At 52.9% G+C, this 24855-nt stretch overlaps 1 protein-coding gene across 1 annotated transcript in view; it reads left to right on the top strand.

Moving 5' to 3' along the window:
- IGDCC4 (immunoglobulin superfamily, DCC subclass, member 4) overlaps positions 1 to 21337 on the top strand; it is a 39604-nt gene extending 18267 nt beyond the window's left edge. The window contains exons 5-20 of the mRNA XM_012644849.1: positions 5797 to 5937; positions 9004 to 9159; positions 9853 to 10266; positions 10815 to 10979; positions 11516 to 11653; positions 12537 to 12707; positions 14166 to 14402; positions 14552 to 14653; positions 15911 to 16094; positions 16762 to 16889; positions 17235 to 17405; positions 17650 to 17787; positions 18743 to 18848; positions 19313 to 19541; positions 20126 to 20287; positions 20841 to 21337. Coding sequence (XP_012500303.1) covers positions 5797 to 5937; positions 9004 to 9159; positions 9853 to 10266; positions 10815 to 10979; positions 11516 to 11653; positions 12537 to 12707; positions 14166 to 14402; positions 14552 to 14653; positions 15911 to 16094; positions 16762 to 16889; positions 17235 to 17405; positions 17650 to 17787; positions 18743 to 18848; positions 19313 to 19541; positions 20126 to 20287; positions 20841 to 21251 — 3053 coding nt within the window. The 3' untranslated portion in view covers positions 21252 to 21337. The remainder of the gene's footprint in view (positions 1 to 5796; positions 5938 to 9003; positions 9160 to 9852; positions 10267 to 10814; positions 10980 to 11515; positions 11654 to 12536; positions 12708 to 14165; positions 14403 to 14551; positions 14654 to 15910; positions 16095 to 16761; positions 16890 to 17234; positions 17406 to 17649; positions 17788 to 18742; positions 18849 to 19312; positions 19542 to 20125; positions 20288 to 20840) is intronic.
- Positions 21338 to 24855: the final 3518 nt, after the last annotated feature.

Here is a 24855-nt window from a genome sequence, read left to right on the forward strand (position 1 = left end):
TGTTAGCTTTGATATCTATCTTTCTGCTCTTTTTCCCTATACATTTATAAATATTCTCTCTAAAAATTTGACTTGTATTTTTCATACTGGGTTTTTTGTTCAATCATCTTTTGTTCAAAACAAAAATGAGATTACACTACAACTTTAATTTTTTTTTTCATTTCACACAAAACAAACATCCTTCCAGGTCTGTGCATATGAATGTGGTAGATATTAATACTATCTGGATTGTTAAATGAGGGAACTGAGGATCAGAGATGGAAGTAACTTGCCCCAGGTCACACAGCTAATACTCAGAGTATCAGACTCTGGAGACCTGGTGTGGATGACACACAGGCGTCATTTGATGGTTGGGTGGGGAAGCTGCAGAGTCTGAAGAAGTTTATGCTGCAGGTAGGTTTTAAAGATCTGTAGTCTAATTGTGGCTCAGAGCAGAGACGTTTCTTCCCCAAAGTTTCTTAGCAAACCAGTGGGGTTCAGACCTCCCCCCGCAATGTCTAGTTCAGGCGTCATCCTGTGAAACCAAAGGCCTCACCCAGGAGGCCAGAGCTGCCAGTTCCTGGACTCTGGGAGTGTTTGCCCCCAAGTCCTCTGAAAAGTGATCCTCATCTATAAATAAGCTAGGCTCACATGTCCCAGCACATTGTGTGGGGGGAATAAAGAAACGTCTAAAACAGCAACTTGATTATGCCCAAGGTATGTATTTTTACACATGCCCAGATATAGTACACGTACAAATATGCTATTCATAAGCTCAGCCCAGTGGTTTGAAGGAGACCATATGCCTTGGTGTAGTGTGTGCACATGTGCAGTTAATAAACACACTGTGTCAGGGTGTATGTGCATATTTTGGAACTAATGGTGAAGACTGGACCCCAAGGCAATTCCCTGGTACTTACACTAATTTCTAATACTACGGGATAACCTAGGGGATCATTTTTCTTCCATGGGAACCAGTAACCAGTGAGAACAATGTTTTCCAAATTCCAGGCATTCGCAAACCACCTTCATAAGTTTGACCATCCTTATACCCTTTACACAATCACTTAATACTTTTCTTTACATCAATTTGCTCTTTTGTAACATTAACACATATTAAAAGGGAACGTGGAAATGGAAAACCAGCAACACTTGCCGTAAATAGAAGATAGCCATAAAAATAAACATACTAGAACTACTAGAATAAAAAAATGTATATCTGATCCACTTGAAATCGTTTTGTTATCACCATTCACTCACATTTTGAGAAACTTGTAACTAATGGACTTAAATAACATGGGCTCCCTCATCCAGTCTTCTGCCCTGCCCTCTCCCAGTGTCCACTGTGCCTGTCAGCCTCATGTGACCCTCGGTTAGTGTCCCCTTTCCCTGCGTGGATCCCTCAAGGGCTTAGAATGGGGGCTACATGGTCCTTGGGAAGTTCAGAGCAGCTATCTCATTTCTTCTGTGTTCTTGAATCCCTGGGCCCAAGTGGACTTTTGGCGGTGGGGGCAGCAGACTCAGGCTTGGGGCTTGGGAAAAAAAGAACTCCTTCCTTTTGAATAGAGGTTGTTTTTCATTCTATAAGTAGCCTTTTTTTATTTGAAATTTGAATTTATTTTAAAACGGTGAAATATACCAACTTTACAGAAAGGGTAGAAAGGTCACCTACCAACTGAACATAGCTATTAACATTTAGAGTGTTCCCTTCCAGTCTTTTGAAATATGTGTATGGTTTGCACCACTCTGAGCCTGGGAGTCATAGATATGTTTATGTCCATTATCTAATGCGAGCTCATCAGACCTGAAGAGGGTCAGGGTCGTGAAGTAGGCAGGACAGGAATTATTTAACCCATTTTTCAGATGAGAAAACTGTGGCCCAGATATGTAATGTCACTTGCTAAAATCACATACATTGGAACCGGTTCTCTTTACCATGCCACAGGGCTTCTATGTTAGAGCCCAGAGTTACAGAACGAAGTGTACAGGGGCATATACTATTAAAAATCTAAATTAAAAAAATTTTGTATTTCCAAACCAATACATATTCACTGTAAAAAAATTTTTCTAGGCACAATAAATGAGTCCTCAGTAATCCCACTCCCAGAGAAAACCTTCGTGAATTATGCAAGCCTGGCCACCCTTGACTTTTCCTGTGCATATCCTAACCTATCATTTATCTATTTTCCCAAAATAGAATTGCTTCATAAGCACTGTTTTGTGACTTTATTCCCCCCACTAACCAATATATCTTGGACATCCTTCCAAGGACAGAGCTTCTGAAAACACATTTTGATAAAACAGAAAAGATTTTAGATGAACCCTGGAAGTGGTTCCACCTCACCTCTGTTTGCTGCAGCAACAGCGCCGTGTCCGGGGAAAGGTGTTCGTTCTTTCATTCGGCACCCATAGTTGAGGAAATGCTATTTGTCAAAGGAGGCATTAGCTCTTGGGTACTTGGAGCCCTATTTCCCTGGAAAGACCAGAGCACTTTGGGGTCAGGAATTGTGGGCAGCTCCTGGCAGCACAGCCAGCTAGACTGAAGGAGGAAGGGCAGAGGAAGAGGGTCTTGGGGCCAGAGCTTGTTAGGTGGAGCAGACCTGGGGGGCAGGGGATTGTTTCCTAGATGGGTCCCGCTTGTCCTTCCCCACGTGTCCTTTTCCATCCATTTTTCCGCGGCAGCAGGCTGGGTCCTGGCCTGGGTTTTCCCTCCGACTACCCCTAGCCTCCCCGACCCCTTCTCCCCTCTGCCCCAGCACTTATGTAGGCAGCTGTTGGCCCTGAGGCCAAGAGGCTGGGGGCAGAGGTGGGTTTGCCACAGGGATGAGGGAAGGAGCGATGCAGGTTTATGTTTTTTTCTCTAAGTCTTTGGGCCACAGCAGGTTTCTGGGCCCATGTCCAGAATTCTCTCCCAATACCCTTCCTCCCTCAGCCCTTGAGCTACTTCCCCTCTCCCATGTTTAGATTTTGTCAGATCCCACTTCCGCAGGAGCTAAGGGATCCCCACCAAGCACATAGCTGCCCCATTCCCTCTCTGACCCTGGCCCAGCCTGTACCCCAGAGGCCTGCACCATTTGCGCTGTTGACAAACTGGGACTTTCAACCTGGAGCTGACCCGGCAGGGATCCCATTTGGGGGATTCAGGGGGAACCACTCACTCTATGCTTGGGACAAAGCCCGCTCTGCTCCCCACCATCCCAGCCCCTGTGGAGATCTCCCTGCCCTGGATTACACTGTCTCTCAAGCAAGGTCTCTGGATCTTTCTATCCCATCCACCAAGAGAGCAGAGGATACCACCTTCTTCCATCATGCCCCTCCTACGTGATGTACGTGTTGACCAGGGCCTGCGGGGACTGGGAGATGGCATGATTAGATGGCATGCTGGGCCGTCTAATGGCTGCTGAGAGAGGCAGGTGGGATGAGCATGGCATTTGGCACCAGAAGACTTGGGTCCAGGTTTTAACTATGCTCCATCTATGAGCCCTGGGAAAATACCCTACTCCCTCTAAGCCTCAGTTTTGTCTCCAAGTAAAATGAAGGTGTCTCTATCTTTTGGGGGGTCAGAGGAGATAGTGTGAATAAAGGGTATTTTTTTCTTTTTGTAGTTTTATTTGCCATTATTCACAGACATCTTGCATAAAGGGTATTTTATCAAGGGAGGAAGGATGTATTAATAATACAGGCAGGGGGTAGAAAAATTTAAATGGTACACAAGGCTATATAATAAAAAGAAAGACCCTCCCATCCTTAGCTCCCAGGATCCCAGGCCCCCTCCCCACAGACAACCATCCTTACCAGGGACATTCGGTGCATATGCAAACATACAAATGTACATGTCCATACACATGTTTTGCACCAAAACACATTTTGAAGATCACGCTCTGTCAGCACACGTGGAACACTCCTTTTTAACAGCTGCCTGGCGTTCCAGTACGTGAACGTTCCCAAACCAATTTAGCCAGTTCCTGCCCTACAGATGGACACTTGAGTTGTTTCCAGTTTCTTGCTATTACAGACAATGGTGGAATGAGTATCATTTGACATATGATTTTGTGCACATGTTTGAGAATATCTGTGGGATAGAATCCTAGAAGTAGCATGGCTGGGTCAAAAGGTCCCTGTAGTTTTGACGTTCAGATATCACCAACTTGCCCAGGAAGGACGGTATTGGCATGGCCACCAACAAGGCAGGAGTGACTTTCCCCCATTCCCTCATCCACACGGGGTGTTATTAAATCTTTTTATTTTCACTGCTCTAATATGTGAAAATGCTACCTTATACTTCTAATTTGCATTTCTTTTATGATGAGCCACCCTCCCTGTGGGCCCCCTGCCCACCTCACAGTTGCCCTCTCTCCTCTTCCCAAGGTTCATCACTCTTCCCAATGGCGTCCTTCAGATCCTGGATGTTCAGGAGAGGGACAGGGGCTCCTACCGCTGTGTGGCCACCAACTCAGCCCGCCAGCGCTTCAGCCAGGAGGCCCTCCTCAGCGTGGCCCTCAGAGGTAAGCGGGCTGGTTGGGTGGGGGAACGTGGGGGTTTCTGCAGTCAGCCACCTCAGGGCTGGGAGGGGCTCTATCTTCAGACAGGTGACAGGGTTAGTCCCATGGACAGGTGAGGCAATGAATCCCAGAGAGGGCAGTGCCACCACGCAGCAAATTGGGGATAGAACTGGGGCTGGAACGTAAGACTCTGGACTCCTAGTGCAGGGTTCCCCCTTCCTGTGGCGTCTGCGTTCCCTTGGGTCGGATGGTGCATCCAAGGCTGGGGACAGGCAGAGGCGAGGCATCTGAGGAGGGGTGTCAATGCCCTGAAGCCCTGGTCTCCACCCCTTTCCTGCCCCTCTGTGAGCCCCAAGAGCTCCAGGCACTGGGAGATTCGTCCCTCTCTGTTTGCTGTGACCTAGGCCTCCTGTCCTTCTCTCGTTTCTTTGAAAAGCTCCTGCCCCAGTGTGATAGAGTAGGAAGGGCACAGGCTTTGGGGTCGGAGAGACCTGCTTTGAATCCTGGCTTCTCTGCTCACCACCTGTGTGACCCTGGGCTCCTTATCAAATGTCTAGCTCAGAGAGGTTGTATGCATCCCTGAGATAAGAATGGAAAGTGCCTGGCACCTGGCAAGTGCTCCACAGATCTCACTTCCGAGGCTCCCCAAGAGCCCCTCCCTCTCTGCCCTTGGCCATGCACCTGCCCCCCCACCTGCGCCCCTGCCCCTGACTTCCTCCTGGGCTAAGCTGGTGGGCTACTCCCAGTCTGGGTCCCTCGCCCGCCGGTGCCTGGGATCTCTGCCTCCATCTGCTGGACAAAGGAGGAATTCACCATTCTGCCCTGAAGGCCAGGGTCTCCCTAAGAACTTGGCAGGGCATCAGGGTTCAGGGAGCTGCCTTCCTCACTGGAACCCAGGGCCCATTGGGGAAGGGCTTTGCCTAGGGTCACACAGTGCATGGGTAATGACAGTACTGGAACTAGAAATTAAGACTGTTGACTCCAAGTCCAGTGCTCCATCCATGACCCTGACAGTCCTCTGCCTAGAAGATGGGTTGTTGCACTGGGGAGGGAAGAACAGGGTAGGCGTGGGTCTGTCCAGTCATTTCTCTGGTGCTGAGTAAGAGGCTAGGCCATTCTCCTGACTCCAAGAGAAAGAGCTCTGAGGTCCAGTCCCAGCTCTGCTGAACTTTACGGCTACTTTCCCCATCTGTCAGACGGAACCACTGCTGCTCCCAGCTGCACCCACCTCCCCAGGTTACTGTGAGCATCAGGTGAGGTATTGTGTGTGACAACGATGAATTGTAAGGCTGCCTGGGGCCTGTCTTCTCTCCAGGGTCCCTGGCATCCGCCAGGGGGCAGGACGTGGTCATCGTGGCAGCCCCAGAGAACACCACTGTGGTGTCTGGCCAGAGTGTGGTGATGGAATGTGTGGCCTCGGCTGACCCCACCCCTTTTGTATCCTGGGTCCGACAGGGTGAGTGGAGAGGAAGGGGCAGGAGGAGGACATGGGAAGGGAGGCGTGGCATCTCACATGCCCCCAAGTCAGGGAGCATGGTTGGTGGTCACCAAGCTGGTGTGGCAGAGCCTATCCCAGGCCTAGGTGTTGTGGGCAGCAAGGTTGGAGGCTGCGTGGGAAACCTGGACAAACTCCATCAACCGTCAGTGTAGCATGTTTCCTTTACAAAGCACTTTGGGGCTGCCACTCACAAAACCGTTATCACAACCCAACTGAGAGCGGCACTGGGCTAGGTTCCCCACTTATTTCTGTTCCTCACAACTGTATTGTAAGTGAGTGTTTGAGACCTGGGAAGGGGCCACACAGCCAGCAAGTCAGGTGGAACCAGGATCCTACTGCTGGTCCAGGTAACTACAAAGCCGGCTCTTGGCACACCCCAGCGTGCTGCTGCCTGCTGGTCGCAGCGAACAAAACACACTGATGAGCCGGGCGGGGTGGCTTATACTTGCAATCCCAGTCACCCGGGAGACTGAGGCAGGAGGATCGTTGGAGCCCAGAAGTTCAGGACCAGCCTGGGCAACATAGTGAGACCTCCATCTCTCCCTAAAACAAACAAACAAACAAAATTAGATGGGTGTGGTGGTGCATGCCTGTAGTCTCAGCTACTTGGGAGGCTGAGGCAGGAGAATCCCTTGAGCCCAGGAGTTCAATGCTGCAGTGAGCTGTGATCGTGCCACTTGTACTCCAGCCTGGACAACAGAGCTAGACCCCCATCTCTGAAAAACAAACAAACAACCAACACAGATGAGAGAGGCAAGAACCCAGCCCTCTGAACTCACTGTCTGTGTGAGGGAGAGAAAACATACACCCATGAAGAGAGGATTGACAGTATCAGGCTGCAAGGCGAGAAGTGCCAAGTAGGACTGAGTTACTGGAGATGCTATCAGGGTAATGAGAGACCTGGGCCAAATGTCACTTGCAGTACACCCCTTCTCCAAGAGCCCTTTCGGGAGAGGAGGGGCCACAACTATTATTTCCACTGGGCAGATGAGGAAACTGAGGCTCAGAGAGGCAGGTGGCGTGCCCGGACCCAAGCTTTAGAACCTGTTCTCTTTCTGGTATATCACTCCCCACAGTCCTGTAGAAAGGAAACAAGGGCTATTTTTGTTTCCATTTGTCAGTAAGAAGTATCCTGTCCCAAGTTGATGGCACAAGTAAATCTTAAATCCAGCTCTCTTTACCCCTTCTTCCCTGACTCATTCTATTACTCTATACCTCCTCCTTTTTGTTTATGTCTCACATTCAAAAGAGTATATAATGAATATATAGAGTTTAAAGAAAAATAATACACTGAACAGCTATGTACCCACTACTGATCTGAGGAAATCAAACAGTGCTGGTATCTTCATCAACCTCTCTGACGACCTCCTCACTGGACTTGGGACACTGCCTAGCTGCTGGTCCTGGGGCCAGCAGGACCCTCATACTACCGGGGTAAGCTTGTGCTGTCACCCAGAAGTTCTGTATAAATCAATACTTCTCAATTCCTAGCCATGCATCAGAATCACTCAGGGAGATTGCTGCAGACTCCCTGCCTTCACCCCTGGAGAGTCATGATCTAGGAGTCTTAATGCTTAACAAGTGCCCCAGGTCCTTGCTACTGAAAGTGTGGTCTTCGGATCTACCACCTAGGGCTAGTTAGAAATGCAGAATATGGAGCCCTGCCCGGGGCCTCTACGTAGTGACAAGGTCCCTGCATAAAGATTTGAGAATCACAGTCCCAGAGGATCCTGACACCTAGGAAGACAAGGTCTAGAAAGGAGCTTCTTTCCTGACCCCAGGCACTGCTCTCTCTTTCTGGGAATTTGCTCCATTAAGACAGAGAAGCGGCATGGGATTTTGGGTTTTGTTTTGTTTTCCGGCCGCAAATGTAGTACATGTTCACTGTAGAAAACCAGGAAAAAAGCAGAAGTAGAAAACATCTACCACTCAGAGATAAAAATTAACATATGAGTATATTATCTTCCAGGTTTTTTTTCTATGCATATGTACATCTTTTCCCGAAACTGAGAAAGCATGCTGTATTTATAGTTCCAAGTCCTATTTTCATTCAACTGTATATCACAAACATTTCCTCATCTTTAAGTTTTTCAAAAAGGATTTTAATGACTATCTAATGCTCCATCATTTGAATGTATTTAATAACTGTTATAAAATGTAATTCACCAGTTCCTACTGTTGAGTTTCCGAGTCCTTTCCAATTGTCCACTATTATAGTTAACACTGCAGCGATCTGCCCTGTCCACAAATACATGTGTGTATTTCTGACCATCTCCCCAGGACAGAATCCCGTAAGTGGAATCCCTGGCTTCAAGGTCTACGTAGAGCTCCTTTATGGCCCTCTGTCCAGCATTGCAATTTACTATTTTTAAAAACATTCCCAGTTTGCTCGGTGAAAATTAACATTTGTATTTTGATGTGCATTTCTTCGATTACACGAAGTCGAACACGCTTTTTGTATTTCTAAGCCATTTGCATTTCTTCTGTGGATTTTCTGTTCATGTCCATAAGGCAAGGGCGTTCAAAATGTTTTTCATTTCACATCAAGATAAAAGTCTCTGTGCATATTCAAATCTTTGGTTTGGTCAGACCTTACCAGCCCTATCTTCGTCATAGTACTGCGCTGAGACCATAGGTAAGGGGTGTGTCCTTCTTGAGAGAAATTAATTTAATAATCCAAGTCACGGCACCAAAAAAAAAAAAAAATTAAAAAAAACCAATAACGGTAACATGAATAACTGACTAGTGTCCTGAGCACCTGTTGTACGCCTGCGCTGTGCCAGGGCTTCTCGCAGGCCTTACTCTCTCTGCTTGGCAGAAGCCCTTTCAGTAGGGACCTCCTCCCATTCCAGATGAGACGCCAGGGCTCGGAGAGTCATCGTGCAGGCGCGAGGAGGAACTGAGATTCCAGCCAGGGACTGTTGTGCGCACTTTACTCGCGTGTAGAGGGTTCTGAAATTCGGAGAGTGGGTCTGGGCACAGGCCCTGGCGTCCCCCCCAGCACAACTCCCTCTCCTTCCCTAGACGGGAAGCCCATCTCCACGGATGTCATCGTCCTGGGCCGCACCAACCTGCTGATCGCCAGCGCGCACCCCCGGCACTCGGGCGTCTACGTCTGCCGCGCGAACAAGCCCCGCACGCGCGACTTCGCCACTGCGGCGGCCGAGCTCCGCGTGCTGGGTAAGGCGGGGCGAGGCTGGAGGGAGCAGGCGTGGGGCAGACCGGATCGGAGCGGGTTAGCTGGGGCTGGGGGGGTGTTAGAGGGACTGAGGCGTGATCCCGGAGGAAGAAAAGCTCGGGAGGACGAGCTTACGGGAGGGGTGCTCGGAAGGGCGGGTGGATGGGAGGGACAGGCGAGGTAGCCGAGGATGGAGGGGGCGAGTTGAGTCAGAGGTGGGAGGAGAGGGGTGATTAGCCTGGCTTGGGTGATGGGGGGCTGGGGAGGGGTGGGTAACTGGGAGGAGAGGTAGGACTGAAGTTACTGGGGGAGACAGTGGAGTGATCTGGGTGGTTCCGAGAAAACTGGGGGACACGGTTGCCCAGGGTTGGCATAATGGAGAGCGTAAACCTGGTAGGGGTGGAGACGTTGAGGGTAGGGGAGAAGGAGGTGGGCAAATGGGGGTGGGGTTAGAACCCGGAAGAGGCTGAGGAGGCCTGGGGACGACTGGGGGAGAGAAAGGTCACTGTGGGGCTGGGGTTGATGGGGGAGGGGAAGGGGCTGATGTGCGTTGAACTAGTTTGGGGAGGGGTGAATCAGGGGGTTGGAGTGATTGGAAGCGGGGGTGGGCACGGATGGGGTTGGGGTATTTGGGGGAGGGGACAGAGCCCCCAGTGGCTGGAGCCCGCGGTCAGCGTCGCCCCTCCCGCCCCTAGCGGCTCCCGCCATCTCGCAGGCGCCCGAGGCGCTGTCGCGGACGCGGGCGAGCACAGCGCGGTTTGTGTGCCGCGCGTCGGGGGAGCCTCGGCCGACGCTGCGCTGGCTGCACGACGGGGCGCCTCTGCGGCCCAACGGGCGTGTCAAGGTCCAGGGTGGCGGCGGCAGCCTGGTGATCACGCAGATCGGCCTGCAGGACGCCGGCTACTACCAGTGCGTGGCTGAGAACAGCGCGGGAACCGCGTGTGCTGCCGCGTCGCTGGCCGTAGTGGTGCGCGAGGGGCTGCCCAGCGCCCCCACGCAGGTCACGGCCAGGCCACTGAGCAGCTCTGCTGTGTTGGTGGCCTGGCAGCGGCCCGAGCTGCACAGCGAGCAGATTATTGGCTTCTCCCTCCACTACCAGAAGGCACGGGGTACGTCCACCCTGGGCCCCAGATGCCCTGGCAAAGGCCCACGAAGGGCGCAGCGGGGAGGGGTACGGGCTGGATGACTGAAGGGTGGCCTGGTGGGTACCTCTGGGGATGGGATGAGGTAGGAGCCCACGGCAGAGACCCGCACAGGTACGGGGTTAGTTTCCAGCGTGGTGTAGAATCCACGTGTGCGGCACTGCTTCCTTCCCCTTGGTGGTGGTGGTTATGGGAAAGAAGGGAAAGGATGCTTCTTCCAGGGAAAATGCCTTGATGGTTCTGGAGCCACCTCCCGCCCCAATTAACTAACTGCAGCAGGAGTAATTTCAGTTAGACACCAGAAAGAACTTCCTAACCAATGGAGGAATTCATACAGGGACATGAGAAGCCTAAGGAATTTATACTCTCCAGCTCAGATTATCAGGGATGATTTAGCTATAAATGGACTATTTCAGAGACCAGGTAGATATGAAGGATTCCTAGACAGACTCCAACTGGCCAGTGCTGATGGTGGCCCTGTGACAGTCCCCTTGTCCCCTGTGTTATCACTCCAGGCATGGACAATGTGGAATACCAGTTTGCAGTGAATAATGACACCACCGAGCTACAGGTTCGGGACCTGGAACCCAACACGGATTATGAGTTCTACGTGGTGGCCTACTCCCAGCTGGGGGCCAGCCGCACCTCCACGCCAGCACTGGTCCACACGCTGGATGATGGTAGGGCCTCTGGACCTGCAGTGGGCAGCTTGGGGCCCAGAGAACTCCCTGGGGCTAGTAGCTGACCTTGTCTTTACTAATGTAAGGGCACCTTTACCTGCCTCATGTCATCTTTTGTGCCCTGTAAGAGCATAGGCAGGGTTTTTTTCCGCTAGTTTACAGTTGGGGAACTGAGGCCCAGAAAATGAGAGTGACTTGCCCAAGGTCAGTAGTACAGCTGAGACTTGAGCCAAGGTCTTGTGATTCCCCATATCATGCAGTTCTTCTTGACACCCACATACCATCCAGTTGGGTTAGGGACCAGTGACCTTAACTCATCGCAAGATTATGCCCCCAAACTTTCCAGCTTCAGGGTGGGAAAAATGTCGCCTCATCTTCCATCTTGGGGCTCCCCTGAGAGGCTCCCTTTCTCCCTCAGATCCTGGTCCTGGCCTGCTTCTGACTTGCTCAGTGACCTGGGCAAGTCTCAGACCACTCCTGAGCCTCACCTTCCATGTTGGTGGAGCAGAGCTCACGCTGATGTTCTTCTGTCTCAGTCCCCAGTGCAGCACCCCAGCTTTCCCTGTCCAGCCCCAACCCCTCGGACATCAGGGTGGCGTGGCTGCCCCTGCCCCCCGGCCTGAGCAATGGGCAGGTGGTGAAGTACAAGATAGAGTATGGTTTGGGAAAGGAAGGTGAGTGGGGGCAGGGTGCAGGCATGCTTGGGAATGGTCAGCCTGAAGGGTTGGTCAGAGCCGCTGGAGACCTGAGCAGCATAGGGGAGTCAGGAAGTTGAGCTGAGTGGTGGGGCAGGGATGATCAGTGCAGGCTGGGGCCAGGGGCAGCAGGAGTGAAAAGGGAAGACAAAGGGCTGGGGAGAGACAGAGGGAGGCCTGGCTTCTAGCCCCACTTCCTCTACAGCTGCAGCATGTGAGGCCCTATTGAGGCCCTGCCTCCGTTTCCTTATCTGGGAAATGAGGCAGGTAGCCTAGGTAATCCCTGGAGTCCCTTCCAGCTCACAAAGCAGAGGAGGGATGCTAAGTGCTTAGCAGAAGGTGTGCTCCCGGGAATGGGAGAGTGGGACACTGGGGCAGGCGTGTTAGGGCAGAAGTAGGTCATCTGGGGGAGGGGTCATGAAAGGGATAAAGAGTTAGGGGCAGGAGAGTGGCTGGGTGGCCAGGGTGAGGGCTAGAGGGAGGGAAGGGCAAGGAAGTGGGTGTGGTGGCTGTCAGGGCTCTGGAAGCCAGTGGCGCTCGATGGCCTTCTTGGCCAGCCCCTTGTGCCTGCACCTGGTCATTGACAGCTCATGGGGACGGGGTGAGGGGGGACAGAGCATGCCGTAACTCTCCCCACAACAAGCCAGGGCCGATGGCCTGCATCAGCCAGGGGTGGAGGCTCGAGCATCAACCCTGGAGCCGCGGAGTCTGCCCGGGCACGGAGGGGTCAGTCCTGAGAGGGCCTCAGGCTCCCGTGGGCACTGAGGAACCAGGATCTGAGGTGGAAGAGTCAGCGCAGGGGAATTTAGGGGCCATGGTCCTCAGGTGGTCACCCAGCAATCCATATTTGCTGTCCCTGCAGATCAGATTTTCTCCACCGAGGTGCCAGGGAATGAGACACAGCTTACGCTGAACTTGCTTCAGCCAAACAAGGTGTACCGAGTCCGGATTTCAGCTGGCACAGGGGCCGGCTTCGGGGCCCCCTCCCAGTGGATGCAGCACCGGACGCCCAGTATGCACAATCAGAGCCATGGTACGGGGTCAGGGGAGGCAGGCCGGGCACTATGTGCGTGGGGGTACATGTGTCCATGGAACCCAGTCCCCCCACCCCTCCATCAGAGACTTCATGGCTCCCCTGCTCGAGAGGTAAGGGAGGCCCAGGAGTAGAGGTGAGGGGCTGGGCTCTGATGTCCCTTTTATTTGCTGTGTGACCTTGGACCAACCATTCACAAATCTGAGGCTTCATTTACTGCTGAGGGGTGCTGTGAGGATTACAATGTATTGTAAGTGAAGTGCTTAGCACATTATAAGAACTCTTTAAATAGTAGCTGTGTAGTGCTGGCTTTGGTAGCACATACACTAAAATTGGAACGATACAGAGAAGATTAGCATGGCCCCTGCGCAAGGATGACACACAAATTAGCGAAGCATTCCGTATTTTTTTAAAAAAATTATTTAAAGGCTGGGCGCGGTGGCTCACACCTGTAATCCTAGCACTCTGGGAGGCCGAGGCAGGCGGATTGTTTGAGCTCAGGAGTTCGAGACCGGCCTGAGCAAGAGCGAGACCCCGTCTCTACTAAAATTAGAAAGAAATTAATCGGACTACTAAAAATATATAGAAAAAAAAAATTAGCCGGGTGTGGTGGCGCATGCCTGTAGTCCCAGCTACTCGGGAGGCTGAGGCAGAAGGATCGCTTGAGCCCAGGAGTTTGAGGTTGCTGTGAGCTAGGCTAACGCCATGGCACTCACTCTAGCCTAGGCAAAAGAGTGAGACTCTATCTCTAAAAAAAATTGCAAAAAAAAAAAAAAAATTATTTAAAAAAAATAGTAGCTGTTTCAATGATGACGATTGTTGTTTTTGTTGAGAGACCCAATCAGCAGCAAACAATCAGAGTGATTAAATGTAGACAAACCCTGGCACACATACTATCTGCATGACAATGGGCAAATTGCTTAACTGCTCTGAGCCTCAGTTCTCTTACCGGTAAAATGAGAACAGTAGTATTTTCACCGTTGTAGAGGGTCGTGAGAATAAAGTTATAGCACATGTACAAAGTGCTTAGAACAGTGTCTGACACATAGGAAGCCTCCACTCTCAGGCTCCAAGTGGGGCTCCGCACTCTGATGGCTGCACCCCTCCTTCCTGTCCTCAGCAACATGTCGCCTGCATTTGTTCCTTCAGGAGATTTACAGAGGCCACCTCTGTGCCGGAGGTGCTCCTTGCTGACCCTTTGGCAAATGCCCAGGAGATGCCTCTGCATTTCCCTCACCCTGTGCTTACAGAGTAGTGAGTTCACCTCGAGATGGAGCCCAGGCCGGGCACTCAGGGTGGTGGCTGAGTGGTGAGGCGTCGGGAGAATGCCGGCAAGGCCCTCACTGAACGCCATCTTCCCGCTTCTTCCCCGTGCCCCTGCCCCCGCTCCCTTTCCTCGCCTCCTTCTCCTCGTCCCCCATTCTCTTCCTCCTCCTTTCCCATCCTCCCCTGCGCCAGTCCCTTTTGCCCCTGCAGAGCTGAAGGTGCAGGCAAGGATGGAGTCCCTGGTCGTGTCCTGGCAGCCGCCTCCTCACCCTACCCAGATCTCTGGCTACAAACTATACTGGCGGGAAGTGGGGGCCGAGGAGGAGGCCAACGGTGATCGCCCCCCAGGGGGCCGTGGAGACCAGGCTTGGGATGTGGGCCCCGTCCGGCTCAAGAAGAAAGTGAAGCAGTATGAGCTGACCCAGCTAGGTGAGGAGGGCTGGGGAAGGGAGAAAGAGGGACATAGCTTCAGCGGGCACCGACGGGCTGTGCACAGGAGCGAGAGATGGAACGCTCTTTGTGATGGGAGAGTGACCCCAGAGGTCCCTCTGGCCATTGAGCCCTGTGACCTTCCCCAGTCCCTGGCCGGCTGTACGAGGTGAAGCTTGTGGCATTCAACAAACATGAGGATGGCTACGCGGCCGTGTGGAAGGGCAAGACAGAGAAGGCTCCCACGCCAGGTGAGGGTGGCCGGGGAAGAAGGCGGGGAGGGCTCACTTAAGGGCTCTGTGAGCTGCCTCCTTTCCCTTTCCCCTGGGCTAGCCCGGTGGGCAGGAAGCCTAGTAGCCTCAGCTCACCCCCAAACCCATTCTCCTAGGGTCGGGGGGTGGCCTTCTTCTAGCTCCAGACACCCCGTATCATAGAGAGAAGCTCTAGTTCGTGCACTGTCTGTTAGGCCTGCTTGCTACCTTATTTTCATCATCCATGAACCGTGCTAATTTAGAAAGTTTGAACAGGGAGCAACCCCATGGTTGATCAGTAACTCCTAACCCCATGTTTGGCCTTAAAACAATTTTTAAAACACCTGCCTACGTCACACTATCAGATTATCCCTCTAGGCAGGGAGAGTATCCCTGTGTGGCCTCCCGGGAAACTGAGGCTCAGAGGGCAAAGGGACTTCTCCAAGGTCGCACGGAGCCTAGACTAGAACCAGTATTCCCGGCTCCCAGGCCAAAGTCTTTCCACTGCCTTGTGGCCCTGTGTTGGGCACCTCAGTGGCCCATCGTGATGCTTCCCAGACTGCTTTTCAACCATGTGGAAAGAGCACTCACCACAAGACATGAAACCTGGGCTTCAATTCCAGTTCGTTCATTTATTCATTCAGCAGATATTTTACTGGGTATCTACTATGTGCCAGCTGGGATCTGGGAATTTAGTGGTGGACAACACAAATAAGGTACCTACTCTCGTGGAGTTTATTTTATGTTTATGTAATAAACAGTTATCATCATATAGTATTTACTATATTCCAGACACTTTCCTATCTACTTTACAAATAATAACTAATTTAATCCTCTTAACAACCCCATGAAGTAGGTACGATCATCAGCTCCACTTACAGAATAGGGGATGAAGGCACAGAGAGGTTAAGTAATTCTTCCAGGGTCACACAGCTAGTAAGTTGCATAGCCGGAATTTGAACCAAAACAGCCTGGTTCCAAAGTCTGGGCTCTTAATTGCCATGATTTGCTGGTTCTCTCTATGTTGCATTCTTACATCCTAGTGTACCACAGTCTGCTATAGGTATGGCCTTGGCAAAAATCACTTAAATTCTTGGAGGTTCAGTTTCCTTATCTGCGAAGCGGGAATGATGCCACCCAACTCACAAGATCAAAAGAGAGGGTCAAAGAAAGAGCCCTGGGAACCGTAAACCACTGTACATATGAAGGAATGAGCGTCCTCCTTCCCTTCCCCACACTCTAACTTTCACCTTCCAGACCTGCCCATCCAGAGGGGTCCACCCTTGCCCCCAGCCCATGTCCATGCGGAATCAAACAGCTCCACGTCCATCTGGCTTCGGTGGAAAAAGCCGGACTTCACCACAGTCAAGATTGTCAACTACACTGTGCGCTTCAGCCCCTGGGGGCTCAGGAATGCCTCCCTGGTCACCTACTACACCAGGTGGGGAGAGGACTGACGCTGTCGCTGTCGGGGGAGGAAGAGCGGGGGGGGGGCGGGGGCACGGCAGCAGGTGCTGATGAGGAGAGCGAGCCTGGGATTCTGGAACGTGTCACGGCTCACCTGCTACTCTGGGGGCACACTGAGGGTCTGCGCAGGGCCCACCTCTTACCAGATGGTCGCAGGTGGAAAAAGAGAGCCCAGCCCCCACAACAGAGCCCTGTGCTCAACCTTTGGAGAACGTGACCCAGGACAGACCTGTTTCTCCAACCTCAGAGGGCTCCCAGTCTGATGGGAAAGAGAGCTCTGCCACTGTCCTCAGATGTTCCACCCCCATCAATTGGGGAGACAGAGCCTGGGGAGCTGATATATACAACTGCTCTAAGGCAATATTAAGCCCAGGAAAAGATGCAGCAGAGATGGTTCCATGGGTGGAGAATAACTTGGATCAATCCAGGAAGGCTTCCTAGAGGAGGGGGCCTGACTTGGAGATTGGACGTGGAGCAGCATACATCCACACCTCTCTGTAGGTCCCCTGGGTGATGTCAGTGGCGCCCATGCCAGGGAGCAGCTTCCCTTTTCAGGGTGGGGGCTGGGGAGTAGATTTAGAGGCATCTGCCCTGCTAGGAGAGTGTGCTGAGAGCACTAGTCACGTTTCTTGCCTCAGTAGTTCAGGAGAAGACATCCTCATTGGCGGGCTGAAGCCATTCACCAAATACGAGTTCGCGGTACAGTCCCACGGCGTGGACGTGGACGGGCCTTTCGGCTCTGTGGTGGAGCGCTCCACCCTGCCTGACCGTGAGTGGCCCCGGGCCCCCCTGCCCTCCACCCGTCTTTTGCCTAACTCCTTCTTGCCCCAGTGGCCCTCTTTTCTGGAACATCCCTCAGAGCCCCAAGGTTTGGGCAGAGCTGAGTGCAGAAGAGTTTCTGGGAGGGGACGAATAGTGGCAACCACCATGATCCCCCAACTCCCGTTTTCCAGAAATTCCCCAGCTGGAGACCAGACCTCATCTTTGCTTTGTGGTTTGTTCCAGTGAAGGAGGAAAAAGGAAGGCCATGTCCTCATGCCCTGTCTTCCAGCTGCCCCCAGAGCTGGGTCTCTTGGTGACCCTGTCTCTCCTCGTCTCCTCCCTTGCACCCCAGGGCCCTCAACACCCCCATCTGACCTGCGCCTGAGCCCCCTGACACCGTCCGCTGTCCGGCTGCACTGGTGCCCCCCCTCGGAGCCCAATGGCGAGATCGTGGAGTATCTGATCCTCTACAGCAACAACCACACCCAGCCCGAGCACCAGTGGACCCTGCTCACCACAGAGGGTGAGGGGCCTGCCCAGGCATCTGAGCAAGAGCTTCCCAGCCTTTCCCCCTTCCAGCCTCTCCGTGGCTGGGTTGGCAATGAGAGTGGTGCTGAGGTTTGTTCTAGGGGCTTCTGGGGGGAGCAGGCAGAAGCTACTGCCTGCGTGAGAGGAGCAGACTCTCTCGGTTCTGTGACCCTGCCTGCCCCTGCGCCCCACCCCCACCCTATGCACCATCCTGCTGTCCCTGCTTCCCTCACCCCCAGGAAACATCTTCAGTGCTGAGGTACACGGCCTGGAGAGCGACACTAGGTACTTCTTCAAGATGGGGGCGCGCACAGAGGTGGGGCCTGGACCCTTCTCCCGCCTGCAGGATGTGATCACTCTTCAGGAGAAGCTCTCAGGTACGAGGGCAGCAAGGAAGGAGGGGGGTCCATCCTGGGGCACCCCTGGGTCCCCAGAGGCCCCCGAGGTTGACTTCTAGACCCCTGCCTGTAGGCACAGCTACACTTTCATTGTTTTGCACAGCTGCCCTCCTGGTTTGGTGGGGATGGGGGAAGTTTGAAGGCGGAATAGTGCGGTTCAGTGGTGATTTGGCTGAGGGGTCAGATTCAGATTCATGGGGGACTGGCTTGCATTAGAGACCAGTCTCTGAGAGATTGCTCTGATGGGAGGAGTGGCTTGGTGAGGTCACGAGCTTTATGGGGCCAAGAGGGGCAGCAGCCCTGGCTATATAATTTGCAGGGCCCAGTGCAGAATGAAAATGCTAGGCTCTTTATTTTAAAAATGGGTAAGAACTCATGCCTGTAATCCCAGCGATTTGGGAGGCTGAGGCGGAAGGATCACTTGAGGCCAGAAGTTCAAGACCAGCCTGGGCAACATAGTGAGATCCTGTCTCTACAAAAAGTAAGAAAAATTAGCGGACGTGGTAGCACGTGCCTGTTGTCCTAGCTACTTGGGAGGCCGAGGCGGGAGGATCACTTAAACCCAAGCTGGCGACAGCAGAGCATTAAACCCAGCACAGAGCCCTTCCGAGCACGGGCCCCCTGCAGCTGCACGTGCTGCGCACCCTGAAACCAGACATGGCAGGCAGGCAAGAGGCGTGTTTCACCAAAAGACCTGTTTGATGAGGAGAGACTGTAACTTCTAGATGTGTTGTAGGGAGGACAGTCAGAGAGAGAGATAGTAGTAGTCCCTGTGAGGTCACAGGGCCCACCTGTCCAGAAGCTTGTAGGGATCCAAAGGTGAGACTCAGGCCAGGGGGCTCCTAAGGACGCTGCAAGGAGTCCTGATCTATGACACGGCGCCCGTGCCCTTTCTCTGTCCTTGACCTGCTCTGTCCCCTCTCTCCTCCACCAGACTCCTTGGACATGCACTCAGTCACGGGCATCATCGTGGGCGTCTGCCTGGGTCTCCTCTGCCTCCTGGCCTGCATGTGTGCCGGCCTGCGCCGCAGCCCCCACAGGTGGGCAGGGGAGCAAGTCTGACCTCAGAGAGGGGAGATTTCCAGGAAGGGCTGCAGAATGGCCGCAGAACAGGGAAGGCGGCCAAGACTTGGTAGGACTCTTGGATGAAGGCATCGGGATGATGTACTCATGAGAATGGGGGATGGATTTAGGGGAGCCCCAGCCCACCCCCTTCAGCAAGGCCAGGCAGAGCTGCCTTCTCCCACTTCCTCTGTAGCTGCTAGCATCTTGGAAAGGGGGGACCCCAAATCTTCAGATGCCTGGAGCCAAGGGAAGAAGGCTCCGTTCACAGTGCGGGCCATTCTGAACAATAGCAGAGTTTCCCACTCATTGCACAGACTGGGAAACCAAGTCCTGGGGATGGGCAGGAACCTGCCCAGAGACGCCGGCTGGACTAGGTCCTAGTCCTGCCCCCACCCCCACTCGTTGACCGGTGTGCCTCGTTTTCCATCTTCCCTTCTAGGGAAGCCCTCCCGGGCCTGTCCTCTACGGCCACCACTGGAAACCCTGCGCTGTACTCCAGAGCCCGGCTTGGCCCTCCCAGCCCCCCAGCTGCCCATGAACTGGAGTCCCTTGTACACCCCCGTCCCCAGGACTGGTCTCCCCCGCCCTCAGACATGGAGGACAGGGCTGAAGTACACAGCCTTATTGGTGGCAGTGTTTCTGATGGCAGGTGTCACTCCAAGAGGAAGGTAAGTCAGAGCTCACTCTGTGGCTCATCCCTAGGCAGGACGCCAGGGGGTGCCAGAGCACAGTGCGTGACCGTGAGCGCTGCCCCACCTCATCCCCTTCTGAGCCAGCTGCAAAGAGAAGGTACCCTCGCCCCCTCCATGAGAGGGCTGGCAGGGCAGGGAAGCAGGCGGGCCTCCGTTCCTGGCAGAGGAGTCAGCCTGGCGGTAGCCGGGAGAAGGCGAGGCCCCCGCAGCACAGGCCGCTCCGTGTCGGCAGTGGTCGCACATCCCGTCCGACTCTGCCCAGTCCTGGCCTCACCCTCTGCCTGCCTCTGTGGCGAAGGAGAGCCCACCTGGCTCGGGACCGTCAGGCCTTGCCGAGCCTGGTGTCAGGCTCGTCTGCAGGAGGGACTGCATCCTCAATTCTCCCCCACCGACCCTCAGCCCTTTCTGGGCCTCTCCCCTGCGCCTTGAGGACGGGGTTTAGCGGGGAAACGGTCAGGAGGGAGAAAGCCAGGGGCCCCAGCCACTTCTCTCCCTTATGCCTCCCTCTCCCAGCCATTCCTGGTCTTGCTCCTCAGTGTCCCCTTCCTTCCCCTCTGCAGATCTCCTGGGCTCCGCCAGGAGGGCCGAGCTGGGCAGGTACCTGGGCAGGCTATGAGCTGCCCCAGGCAGGCCCCAGGCCCGCTCTGACCCGGGCCCTGCTGCCCCCTGCTGGAACTGGGCAGACGCTGTTGCTGCAGGCTCTCGTGTATGATGCCATAAAGGTCAGTGTCCGGGGAGGAAGGGGTGGGACAGGAGGGAAGGGTCCCCACGCTTGTGAAGAGAAAGTAGTGAATTCTCTGGAGACCCCTCGATGGTAACTTCCCTGGGGTTAGAAGCCTGGCCAGGAGACCCCTGAAGCCTCCAAAGGTTGAAAAGGTGGAAGGCAGGCCAGTTTGCAGGGCCCTGTTTCACCTGGGTTGGGGACAGTCCCTCCCCTACCCAGACCTAAGTGAGCCACAGCAGAATTCCCGTGGATCTGGGGCTGGCCTGAGTACATTCAGCCCTTCCTCCTCTTCATGGAGCCCCTGACTGAGTCTGCTGCTTCTGGAACTCCTGGGCAAGGGCAAAATGGGTTGTATTCCATTTTTTCCTGCCTTCGCGTGGGTCTGAACATCATCTCTGGTAGGACAGTTCCTGTGTGTCCTTTACCGACTCCCGTGTGATATATACTCCGACGGAGGGTCAGTTTCTCTCCACCCCACAGATGCTGGTCATTCTTCTGATGCCCACTCTCAGTAATGGTCACCTTGTCTTTGTGTTCTCTGCCCTGGGCAGGGTAATGGGAGGAAGAAGCCACCCCCAGCCTGCAGGAACCAGGTGGAGGCTGAAGTCATTGTCCACTCTGACTTTAGTGCATCCAAAGGGAACCCTGACCTCCATCTCCAAGACCTGGAGCCTGAGGATCCCCTGCCTTCCGGGGCTCCTGATCTCATCTCAAGTGTTGGGGATCCAGGGCCGGGGACAGACTGGCTGGACAGGGAACTGGGAGGGTGTGAGCAGGCAGCCACTGGGCCAGACAGACTGACCTGCCTGCCAGAGGCGGCCAGTGCTTCCTGCTCCTACCCAGACCTCCAGCCCCGTGAGGCTCTGGAGGAGGCCCCTGGAAGCAGCTGCCAACCCCAAGCCCCCTGCCCTCTAGGAGCCAGCCCAGGCCTGCCCGGAGCCTCAGTCTCCTCCTCTGCTTAGCACCCCTAGAGGGTACGGTTTGGGATGGGCCGGTGTGGATCCCAGGATGTGACATGCATGGTCACGCGTGTATACATGTCTGCCTGCAGATACATCGTCAAGCCCTTCGGAGCCTCCCAGGGTGCTTTGGCTGGGGGGAGAGGAAGAAATGGATTATTCGCTCCCCCCATACTTCTTTGCGACACATACGTGACACGTGAGAGACATGAGACACAGCTACATGTGATATACATGTGAAGCACGTGTGTGTACTGGTTAGTGAGCTGGGAAACCTTGGCCCAGGCATTGGTCACTATGGTCTAATGGATCCTCCAGGTCAGGACAGGGCCCCAGAGTGGTCAGTCCCTAGCTGCTCTGTGGGCCCGCACCTCTGTCGCCCAGCCTTTTATTACACACTCTGAGAGTGTCTCCAGTGCCTGTCTGACAGACAGCCCCGGCCCGTGTTCCTGGCCGGCTGGGTCGAGCGTGAGCAGGCTCGAGAGGCCTGGCCCTTTAGCTGCGTCACCTCCCATCTCCCCGGTGCCCACACTGCGAGGGGGAGCCTGGCTCCCCTCAGAGCAGCTCTGTGTTTCATTTTGTCATTTAGGAAGTTCGCTCTCCCCTCCTTCCTTGCCCTGCACCACTCTGGTGGCCTGTCGCCCAGCCGCCTTGCCCTCCCAGCTCTAGTGCCCTCCCTTCCGGATACTCTCCCTGTCCTCTCTCCTGGCTCCCTTTCGCTGCTGTCTCTCATGCTTCTCCCAGACCGTGTCATTCTGTTCCCCTGCCTGGGTTCAATCTCCGTACCCTTCCCTAACAACGTGACTACCTCATGTCTGCTTCAAGGCCATCGTGCCACTCCTGTGTCCGCCACCATTCACCTTGGCTGTCGCCCCCCTGTCCCCTCATCTCTCCACACCGCCACTCGCCTTCTCCCCAGGCAGACTTCCCACCCCCAGTGCAGGTTCTGGCTTCCCTGCACCTGTCTCCCTGGGATTGGGATGGGAGGGTTCTCCTTGGAGGTCATGAATCCAAGTCACACAGGGGAATTTCTGAGACAAAAAAAGGGGGACTGTGACCCAGAGGCTCAGAATAAAATGATCCCCTCCCTTCTCTGCAGGGAGGCAGGTTCGCTGGATGGAGGTGATTTCACACCTTTCTTCCCAACAGAAACTAAAGGGGGAGAAGGGGAGTGGCAGTCAGGGAAGCCACTTCCCCCCCTGCAGGCCTTGAATGTGACCTGATCTGGGGTGGGGTAAGAAGAATCCCATTCTCCGGGATGCTAGAAGGGAGGTTTTTGCACAGAAAAAGGGTGGTTGGCTCGTCTCATTTTGTTTTTTCTTTAAACGGAATGCTGAAGTCATTTTCTGTTGACCTGTCAGCTTGACTTCTATTTCCCGTGTAGTGGAAACAATGTCATTTATCTGATTTTTCACCTTAACCCTCTCACGGGAGCATAGAATGTGGGGGTCTTTGCTCCCTAATTGCATCTTTCTAACTGATCGGCATGTCAAGAGTTAACTCTGGCTTCTGGGCCAGATTAGAAATAACCAGTCCATCTTTCCTTTTTTTTTTAAATGGTGAAATATCTCTGAGCAGAGTTTCAGCTTCCTCAAGCCCTGAAAGCATCTGTGTTTATTATACTCGGGTGTCACTCACGTTTGACATCCGCACCTACATTTCCACCTCCTCCCCTCCTTCAGCCAGCCTGCAATAACACTAAAGATTATTAATGTTGGTTTTGTATCTCGTTAAAGACAGAATTGTCACTCCTACTATTTCTGTAGCATTCAGCGTTGCTGTGGCTAATGCCAGTGTGTATGTTTCATCATTGCTCTGAAGGTCAAAAGCCTCATTTTATTTTGCCAGTTTGATTTTTTTTTTTTTTAAGAAAAAACTGCCCTGAATTAAATGGCTGTTTTAACAGTAGGCTCTTAGCATTATACCACATAGTCATTTTTCATGTTCTTGTTTAACAGGCACTGAGGTTCTGGTTTAAATTAAATAGCTGCAAATGAGACAATTTATAACCCATTAGGTTGGGTGGAAAATTGTTTCTCAAAAGCAAATAAGTAATAAATCTGGTATCTGCCTATAACTCACACTTGATAAGAAAGTGGCCATTACTCACTAGCATTATATATGATTTGGGCTCTGGGTAATTTGGAAGTGTTAGCTTTGTGTCTTTGTAGCAGTATTTTTATTAGAAAAGAGTCTATTGGCCTTTTACAGGGTATTAATCCCTTTGTCACCTACCATTGATGCCTTAAGCTTTTGGAGTCTCTTTTAAAAATCTTCCTTTTCTTGATGCATGACAAGTGTAATCAAATTGTCTGTATTTAGTTTATGCTGTACTATTTAATTATTTTTCCGGCATTTTTTCTTCTTACAAATATGATATTCTTTAGTGTTAAGCTAAGGCATTGATCATGTATCTGTCCCTATAATGAATTAATAAACTATTTTCCAGAAATGTGGCATTCTCTTTTGGAGCCAATGACTAGAATTTCCTCAGCCTTTCTGCCCTAGGGAGTACATTTCCTGCCAGGATGGGAAATGGTGGTTTTTGAGGGTAGATGGCAGGTGGTTGTGGGAAAGAACTGAATCATCTTCCTCCCTCCACAGGCGCTTAGGAAAAAGACTTAAACTCAGGAAAGGTACGTTCTCCGATGGCCCTTGCTTAGGCTTTCTGTGAATGTCTTCCCGTCTGGGTGCACACTTTTCTGAACTTTCTTGGGTGCAAGGAAGAGGGAAAAACTCTGGAGATTTGGGATCCACAACTGTTCTGTATAACTCTGGTCACCAGAATTATTCATGGCTGCACATTCACACACACACACACATACACACACACACACACACATACACACACAAGCACCATGTCTATAAGCTCAGAGACCCACGAGTGCACACTCGCCTTCACAAACACCCTTGTGTCCATTAACTCCAATGTGCACACAGTTTAACACACAGAACTACACACTTGTGTCCCACATACGTCTCGGCATCACAGTTGATAGCTACTCTCTGCTAAGATCTTCACAGAACCCAGAATGCGCTTTTCTATGGGAGGGAACCAAGAGCCAGAGGCTGCCTTGCTCAGGACCACCCCCAAAGTGACGGGTGGGCCAGGCCCAGGTTAATTGACAGATCAGACAGAGAGATACTGCACATTTTGCACTCAGCAGAATAGCCATTATTTGCATATCACTCTCAGACCAAAGGTTGTGATAAAGAAGAATTAAACACTTGTCAAAATGAATTTAAAATGACAGCAATTGGAGACAACAATTTGACCTCTCCAGAGTCCAGGACAAGCCAAGAAGGGGTTGCTGAGAATTCAAGCCCTGCAGGAGGGAGTTCCAGGACTTTAGGCCCAGGGAGGGCCCCTCCTTCCTTCCCTTTCTTGTGGCCAGCAAGAGGCCCATCACTCCCACCCTTCCTCACAGTGAAAGGCAATTGGGACTTTGGCACAATGACCTTGAATTTCTCCATTGTCTCCCAGTGTTCACATGCCTCAAGTCCTGCTTCTCAGGCTCATCTTCCAGTTGCTAGTGCAGAGTGAGGAGTCCCTGGGCTGTACAAACCCCATTATTAGTGAACTTGTCCTACTATACGCAGTCTGATT

Source organism: Propithecus coquereli, unplaced genomic scaffold (genome assembly GCF_000956105.1).
Source record: "Propithecus coquereli isolate 6110/MARCELLA unplaced genomic scaffold, Pcoq_1.0 Scaffold221, whole genome shotgun sequence".
NCBI classification, from domain to species: Eukaryota; Metazoa; Chordata; class Mammalia; order Primates; family Indriidae; genus Propithecus; species Propithecus coquereli.